This window comes from Lactuca saligna, chromosome 3 (assembly GCF_052625555.1).
Source record: "Lactuca saligna cultivar CGN05327 chromosome 3, ASM5262555v1, whole genome shotgun sequence".
In the NCBI taxonomy this organism is placed as follows: Eukaryota; Viridiplantae; Streptophyta; class Magnoliopsida; order Asterales; family Asteraceae; genus Lactuca; species Lactuca saligna.
In genome coordinates, this window is record NC_136419.1 from 120,468,397 (window position 1) to 120,476,952 (window position 8,556).

The 8,556-nt window shown below is 30.1% G+C and overlaps 1 protein-coding gene across 1 annotated transcript; it reads left to right on the plus strand.

Annotated features, from left to right (window-relative positions):
• Positions 1–264: 264 nt before the first annotated feature.
• LOC145037181 (V-type proton ATPase subunit d2) lies at positions 265–4,638 on the plus strand. Its single transcript, XM_078985775.1, has 10 exons — positions 265–634; positions 1,566–1,686; positions 1,874–1,981; positions 2,057–2,159; positions 2,319–2,399; positions 2,492–2,577; positions 3,791–3,850; positions 3,936–3,984; positions 4,063–4,197; positions 4,304–4,638. Exons 1-10 carry the CDS (start codon positions 454–456, stop codon positions 4,433–4,435), a joined length of 1,056 nt encoding a protein of 351 aa, XP_078841901.1. The 5' UTR covers positions 265–453; the 3' UTR covers positions 4,436–4,638.
• Positions 4,639–8,556: the final 3,918 nt, after the last annotated feature.

The following is an 8,556-nucleotide window of genomic DNA, read 5'->3' on the forward strand; positions in this document are numbered from 1 at the left end:
GGTTTCCAGATGTTACATAAAATTGCCATTTAAAAAAAATTATTAAGATTATATTGATTTAAATACTCATTTATATGGGTTAGATTACCCGATTTCCATTTAATTTTTAAATAAAACGTAGATATTATTTTTTTCCAAATGTTAACTTCAATTAAACACATGAAACACCGTTTCATCGGACCGGATTCATAATTTGGGCCATAAAAGCCCATAGGCAATGCCGAGTTACAACTTACACAAGACACGTAAGCATTTTCCAAATACCTGAATTTCGATTCGATCCGAAAACACTCCTGTCAACGATATCCACGCGATCCATTCAACCCCCTTCGTGTTTACCTTCTCATCCTTGCTATTTCCTGATCTTGTTGATCTCCATTGTTAGGGTTTCTCGAAGGGTAGTCTGATCATATCCAATTCAATTCGCCAGTAATTCTCTTTCAATCAGACAACATGTACGGATTCGAAGCTATGACCTTCAACATTCACGGAGGTTACCTCGAAGCGATCGTCAGGGGCCACAGATCTGGTTTATTGACCGCGTCTGATTATAACAATCTCTGTCAGTGTGAAACTCTTGATGACATCAAGATGCATCTCTCTGCTACCGAATACGGTCCTTATCTTCAAAACGGTATAATTATAACTTATATTTTACGGATTTAACATGTTCCGTTGATTCGTTAGGAATCGTTTTTATTGAATTCGTGTAGAAGTTGCCTGTCACACTACTTAGGTGGATCAGTTATTATATGAATGGACTTAAGGTTAATTCGAAGCCATTCATAATCATTTGATTTGTTGCTACGCTTAGTTTTGGCGAAGAGCTAAGATTAGATCACCGTATCTATTCAGTATCTGTGCAATTACGATCAATTCCAAGTCTTTCATTATAATTTGGTTGGCGAGTGAGCTTAGGTTGAGCGGAGAACGAAGATAGATCGCTATTTATACCACAGACTGGTAGCGAGTGAAGTTTTTGTACTAAATTCAACGCTAAGCTATAAGGATATTGTGCTGATTGATCCACCAATGGTTCTTCATTGATTGCTGATCTTCTGGAAACTAGATCAGGAGACTCTCGATGTAACTCCACCTTGATTGATCATTGATATGCTCCCTCCATGAAATGAGTCATTTTTTGTTTTGCTTAAAACGTAACTATAAAGAAACTTTTGCCAATTTGAGGTATGAATTACTACAATTCACCAGAAATATCTATTCTCCAGCAAGCATCTCCATCTGAATGTATTTTACTCAATGAGTAATAAACTTATTATGTCTGAAAACTTGTGGGAACTACATTCTGGACATCTCTCATTTGGTTTTGACAAAAATGAAAATGATTAAATAATAAAAGTGTGTTTATTGACTTTCATTTAGTCCTACAAGGATGATTCTTTTTAACAGAGTTAAGACATTAATGCAGTTTAAAGCAGTAAAAGAATATTTGGCCCATTAGTATCCACATAGATTTCTAGATTTCTCCTTCTGAATCATTTAAGCATGTCAGATGATCATTAGTTTATCTTTACTTATCATGGTTGTGATGATTTTTCTTGCAGAGCCATCACCATTGCATACAACCACAATTGTAGAGAAATGCACTCTTAAGTTGGTTGATGAGTATAAGCACATGTTATGCCAAGCAACTGAACCTATGTCAACCTTCTTAGAGTACATAACGTAAGTTTATTTTCTTGTATTCCAAGAGATACCCATAGTCATACCCCTTCTCTATAACTACTACACACATGTAGATTCTCTTTTATCCTTCTGAAAATTCTCTTTTACCATAATTTACATGTAAAACAATGACATAGAGTGAAAAGAAAGTTGATTTATCTAAATTTACTGGAACCTAAAATTTCAGATATGGTCACATGATTGACAATGTTGTCTTGATTGTTACTGGAACCTTGCATGAGAGAGATGTTCAGGAACTATTAGAGAAATGTCACCCTTTGGGAATGTTTGACAGGTAATTTTAAATTTCTTCTCAAAATTATTTCCAAATTTTGCTCTTTAGCTAATCTTTTTCTGTTTGTTTCTCCAGTATTGCCACCCTGGCAGTTGCTCAAAACATGCGTGAGCTTTACAGATTGGTGCTTGTTGATACACCACTTGCTCCATACTTCTCTGAATGCATCACATCAGAGGTATATATATATATATATATATATATATATATATATATATATATATATATATATATATATATATATATATATATATATGCTTGTTAAAACTATATACAATTTACACATAATCTAAACTTTAAAATGAAAAAATTCATTACATTATCTGATTACATGTAGGATTTGGATGATATGAACATTGAGATTATGAGAAATACTCTTTACAAGGCATACCTTGAGGATTTCTATCGATTTTGCCAAGTAAGCATTTGTTAATTATATTGAAATCTGAAAATGTTTTTTTTTTTTTTTTTTTCCTGTATTTCTGATCTCCAACTTGAATTTAAAAATAGAAATTAGGTGGAGCCACTTCTGAAATCATGTCTGATCTTCTAGCATTTGAAGCAGATAGGAGAGCTGTTAATATCACCATAAACAGGTTCTTCAACTATTTGAAAACTTATTAGTTGAATTTCGGGTTTATGTCATTAAATAATAGCTAAGCTTTCTTTTTCTTTTATAATTTTGGAAAAAGCCAACTCATAAAAAACTCATTTCACCATTTGCAACCCCATTTCATGTTTTTCAAATTATATTTCTTTTCTTCTATAACATTATTACAAAAGTATTTGATTTCTTATTAATAGTATTTATAAGAGTAAATTACTGAAATCGTCCCTATGGTTTGGTCAAAATTTCACGTTTGGTCCCTAACTTTTCTTTTGCACTCGGATCGTCCATGTGGTTTGATTTTGTTGCATTTTTCGTCCCTTACATTCATAATATTAAGGACCAAACGTGCAATTTTGACCAAACCATAGGGATGAAAATCGCAATGAAATCAAACCATAGGGACAATCCGAGTGCAAAAAAAAAGTTAGGGATCAAACGTGAAATTTTGATCAAACCATAGGGATGATTTTAGTAATTTACTCTATTAGTAATAATAATCCTTTTGATTCATTTTTTTCGGGTTAATCTAAAAAAGGACGTTATATCTTGTGTTTTTTCTGGATTAAACCTCAAATTTATTTTTTGCCTAAAAAAATCCTTGTATTTTTTCATTTTTTCTGAAAAAGCCCTCAACTTTGTATTTATTATTTTTTTTTTCTAAAAAAAAACCCTCAACCTTCTAAATGTTCCAAATAAACCCTCAACTTTTTTAGTTTTTCCTGAAAAAACCCTCACATTTTACAAATTTTTTGGCAAAAAATGACTAAAAGGGCCAAATCGGAAATAATGAAAAAATACAAGGCCTTTTTCAGTAAAAATAAATTTGAGGTTTAATCCGGAAAAAAACACAAATTATAAGGTTTTTTTTGAGATTAACCTTTTTTTTTTTTTTTTTTTTTTTTCCCTATTCTGTCCTTTTGACAATATTATTATTATTATTATTTTTAAAGTAGGTATCAAGTACAGTATTACATTTATTTTAAAACAATAGAGATATCATGAACATCTTCATATGTGGAAAACTATTTATTCCCTCAAAAAAACAATTTCTTGTATTTCACCATTTTGGTTGTTGAAGTTTCATATGATATTCTTTCTGTATCTTAACTATTTCATGTAATTTGCTAACTATATATATTATATAACTGAAGTTATTATTTAAAAAAATCATTTTTTTATCACATGATTTATATATGCAGCATTGGAACCGAGCTTACCCGAGAAGATCGTAGGAAGTTGTATTCTACTTTCGGTTTACTGTAAGTAAATGTAATGATAAAATTTTTCTAAATATTTCCTTATTTTTCACTTAATTAATTTCATTTCCATTTTATGTTCAAACAGTTACCCTTATGGCCATGAGGAACTTGCTATTTGTGAGGACATAGACCAGGTTTGTCTTTTTCTTTATTATAATAAATAATAAATTCTATAATTCTAATTCACTTTTTTTTTTTTCCTTAAATTATAGGTTCGTGGTGTGATGGAGAAATACCCTCCTTACCAACCAATCTTCTCCAAATTATCATATGGAGAAAGTCAAATGCTTGATAAAGCTTTCTATGAAGAAGAGGTCAAGCGACTCTGCCTCTCTTTTGAACAACAGGTAAATTACAAATCCAGTCCCTGTGGTTTACTCAGAATGGCAAGTTTGGTCCAATTTTTAAAATCTTGTGTAAGTTAACATTTCGTGATTGATGATTTTTTTGCAGTTTCACTACGGTGTGTTCTTTGCGTACATGCGGTTGAGGGAACAGGAGATCAGAAACTTAATGTGGATATCGGAATGTGTGGCTCAGAATCAGAAATCCAGGGTTCATGACAGTGTTGTCTTTATATTTTAAGCTGGGAACAGCAGGGGCATTTATGTAAATTCAACCACTTCATCATGCTGCAAGTGAGTGCAGAGGGTTGCAAAATAAGTCTCTTGTGTATGTTAATTTTTGTTGTTCGGGAGAGTTGGTTATGTATTGAAAGATATGATAAAATCGCTTTCAAAATTCAATTATTTGTTATGTAATATGTAATCTGAAGTCCTTTATTTGAACCTGGTTTTGATAACCAACTTTTTATACGCACAATAAGGGTTTATTTTTATAGAATCTAATTTAAACCTATGAGGAGTTGTCACTTAGTTGTAAATTAAGCACACAAAATGATTTTGCAAAAAAAATATATCCACTTTTCGAGGTCGATACTATTTTCGTAATCATGGTTGGATTGTTGAAAATTTATTGCAAAACAAAATGATTTTGAAAATTTATTGGATGACTAACGAGATAGGTTTATTAGTTCCAACTAATTTCTATAAATTTTCTTGATTGTACGTTAGCAAATGAGAAATCAAATATCCCTATAACTTTTGTTACTGTTTATTAAATCAAGATAAGTATTAAAATCAAAAGAAGAGAGTACGAGAGAGAAAATGACTTGAGTTTTAGATATTATTTTATATTATTAGAAAGATGGATATAAACAGATTTCTCTTAATAAATGGATATAAATTTGGGATTGTTTACGTTTATCGTTATGATGAGAAGGTTTATTAATTCCAATTAATATCTATAGTTTTTATAACAATTAGATTATGATCCACATATAATGTGGGGAACATATATAAAAATAAATATAAATGTAAAATTAATCCTAATAATTAGTTAACGTTTTAAAAAAAATTATTAATTTATAAGGATAGATGTTTTATTTGTAAAATTATAATGATTAGTTAAAATTAATATATACATTGAAATATTTGATCGATGTTATGTATGTATAGATATTTGATATAACATGAATGTACAATAATTAATTTAAACTAATCATGCAAAATGTTTTGAAGATACGAACGTTGTTTAAAAACTATAATCTTAACCATATATATGTGCTAATATTGATTTTTGTAATTGTGATTTACACGGTATAACATCAACACCATTTTTTTTTAATAATTTTGCTAAGTTTTGTTTTTTCATTTAATAGTACTGATTATATGTGCTACTTTGCCTCTAAAATCTGAAAGAAAATTCTAAGTAAAATAATGACTATAAACAATAATTACTTAAAATTTACATCAAGAGATATTCAAATGATAACTAATTCCAATACTTGAAAAGGCTTCAACATCAATACATCATCAACTAAATTGTCGGGTAGAAACTATAAAAAAATAGTCAAAATGTTGAAAAAAAAACTAAAAATTAACATTTTTAGCATTCTTTAGAAGATTAGATACTATATAATAGATAACAATAGTATATAGTGAGTACCTTTATTACTAACTTTAAGTTCACCGAACTCCCTTTCTCTACACATACACATTCTTCTTTGAGCTTTTTTTTTGTTCATAGACGATAATTGAATGATCGTTTATTGTTTATATAATCTCATTATCATGAAATATGGATGCAAAACATATGTTTCTTCCATCATGCTAATTAAATCTACAAATTTGATTAGTATAGAAAAGAATGAAAGAAGCATCCCGGTTTTCAAATATCGTTATTTTCCATGTTTAATAAACATTTGAATGTAAGCACATTAATATATTCTGGTTAGGGAGCATAGAGTGATAGTAAAATTGGGAGCTACCATTGGTACCTCCAAGATACCACTCCAACTTGAGTGGGTTAGGAGGAGTGGGTTGTTTATGTAGCTTCACTAACCCGCTTCATCCTCTCTCTCTCTCTTTCTTTCTCTCTCTCTCTCTCTCTCTCTCTCTCTCTCTCTCTCTCTCTCTCTCTCTCTCCTCTTGTACCATGTTTCTTAAAACTTATACCATAGTTTTTTTTTTTTTTTTTTTTTTTTTTTTTTTTTTTTTTTTTTTTTTTTTTTAAATTGAGTGGATTGAAAAATATAAGGTTTCTATGTGTTGTGGGTTGGAAAAGATGGAAGAAAGAGGAGAGGGAAAAGCTGATATGGTAGTGGGTTCATGAATGTTGGTTTCCATATTGATAGGTAATCGTAAAAGCTAGATAATAGAATGAGTAATTTTGTTTCATATACATGTTTGTGAGGCATGGAACAAAATATAATGAAAATTTAATACGGTTTTTATGTTATATATTGCAATTTAAATTATAAAGATAATCTTTCACATATCTTTGTTTAGTTATTATTATGTAATTTAAAAAGGTTTATATTGCAACTTTTATACTAATGTCTTATCTTATTGCAGAGAAAACCTAGATACTCACAATGTTCCCAACCCTATTTTCAAGAGTGTAGGGTATAGCTATTTATCATTGAGAAAGTAAAATCAATAAGAAATTCAAACCGGTTAAACAAAATAATAAGGTTGTGTAAGGTTCTTATTGTACTTCTCAACATGACCAGACAACGCAAGTACTTGCATAGCATCAGGTTCATAACTAAAACGTATTCCAAAAACACAAAATGAAAATTAGCAATCTGAGTTCTATGTATCTCTCATATGAAAAAACAGAATAATATGTAATATAAATTAGAATATATTTTTTCACACAAAAACCTACTAAGTAACCAAAAGTAATCAATCATAAACATTTTCCAATAAGGTTTATCGATGTAATCTATTTACATGGTATACTAAAACTTTGTATTTTCTTTGCTATTGAGTCTAAAAAATGTTTTATAATATTAAAAAGGGATCGGTGAATAACTCCTTTCTGAAAGCCTAATTTGTGTTTTTATAAAACTATTTTTTACAATAAATCAAAACAAATATCACTAGTGGGTTTTGCTGAGTTGTAGGATATGTGGATTACTCATTGGTATAAGGGTTTGAATTCCATCTCTAAGTTCAGGAAGAGATCAAATGGGTAAAACATTATAGACATTGACTCGGGTATATCTTCCATTCACGATTTCGTAAGCCACAAAAAAATCATTGACTAAACACATACACAAAAAACGTAAAAATAAAAAATAAAATCGACATATACAAATTTACTACTGATGTGCACAAAAGTACCCACTAATTTTAATATTTATAACCTAACAAACTTAGACTAACTATGCACTTATAGGCAGTGTACCTAGTCAGATTACAGTATAGCTTAGGTAAGTCGGGTGTCGATCACAGGGAACGGTGGTGAATTAATTTAAAATATTTAATTATAGGTTACAGGTCACACGGAAAGAATAAAGAAGTAGTTTAATAAATCTCAAACGAACAATTAATTAACAACTCTCGATAAACTAACAGGAAAGCAAATCTTTTCAGGTACTTTGGTTTAGACAAATTACACTTTAAAAACATAGACAATTGCATACACAAATTCATTTATTCATGTTCACCGATTCCTAAAATGATTAGATTCGCGTTCACTATAACTAATCCTTTAGCAAACAAGTCAATTCAAACAGTGATCAGTTGATTAAACTAACATGCTTCCTAGTGTTCAGTTCGTATCAAGCAAGACTTGTAAATATAGTTAATCAAATTGATCATTCAATTAATCTCTTGTTGATGGTTATCAAACAAGGCTCACACATTAACTTACTTATTTCCAAGTTAATCCTAGTTTCACATTCGTTATTCCTAGACTTCTAATCTTAATGGTCATCAAAATCATAAGAGACAATCAATCAAGCATATGTTCATACAACTCAATTCACTTAACAATTAACAGCAAATAATTATCATTAATACGTAAGGATCTTTTAACAAGCTTGGCAAGATAAATTAAACACAAACAAACTATTCAATATAGCAATTAGTCTAATAATCAAAGCTTCATTAAATCATAAACACAAAGTAAAAGGTTTTTACACCCAAGTCAGAAACTAAATATAGAATAGTAACACAATGGAATGCTAAACATGGTCATGTTAACAGCCCATATGATTACCGACACGTATCCACTCTCCAACCCTTCCGATCTCCGTTCCCGTTAGCTTAACGGCCTTCCGGCCGCCTCCTAGACCCTTAAAACGGCAACTATGAATTTTTCTTGTTGCACAAGTCGAAGTGGAATATCATAGATTA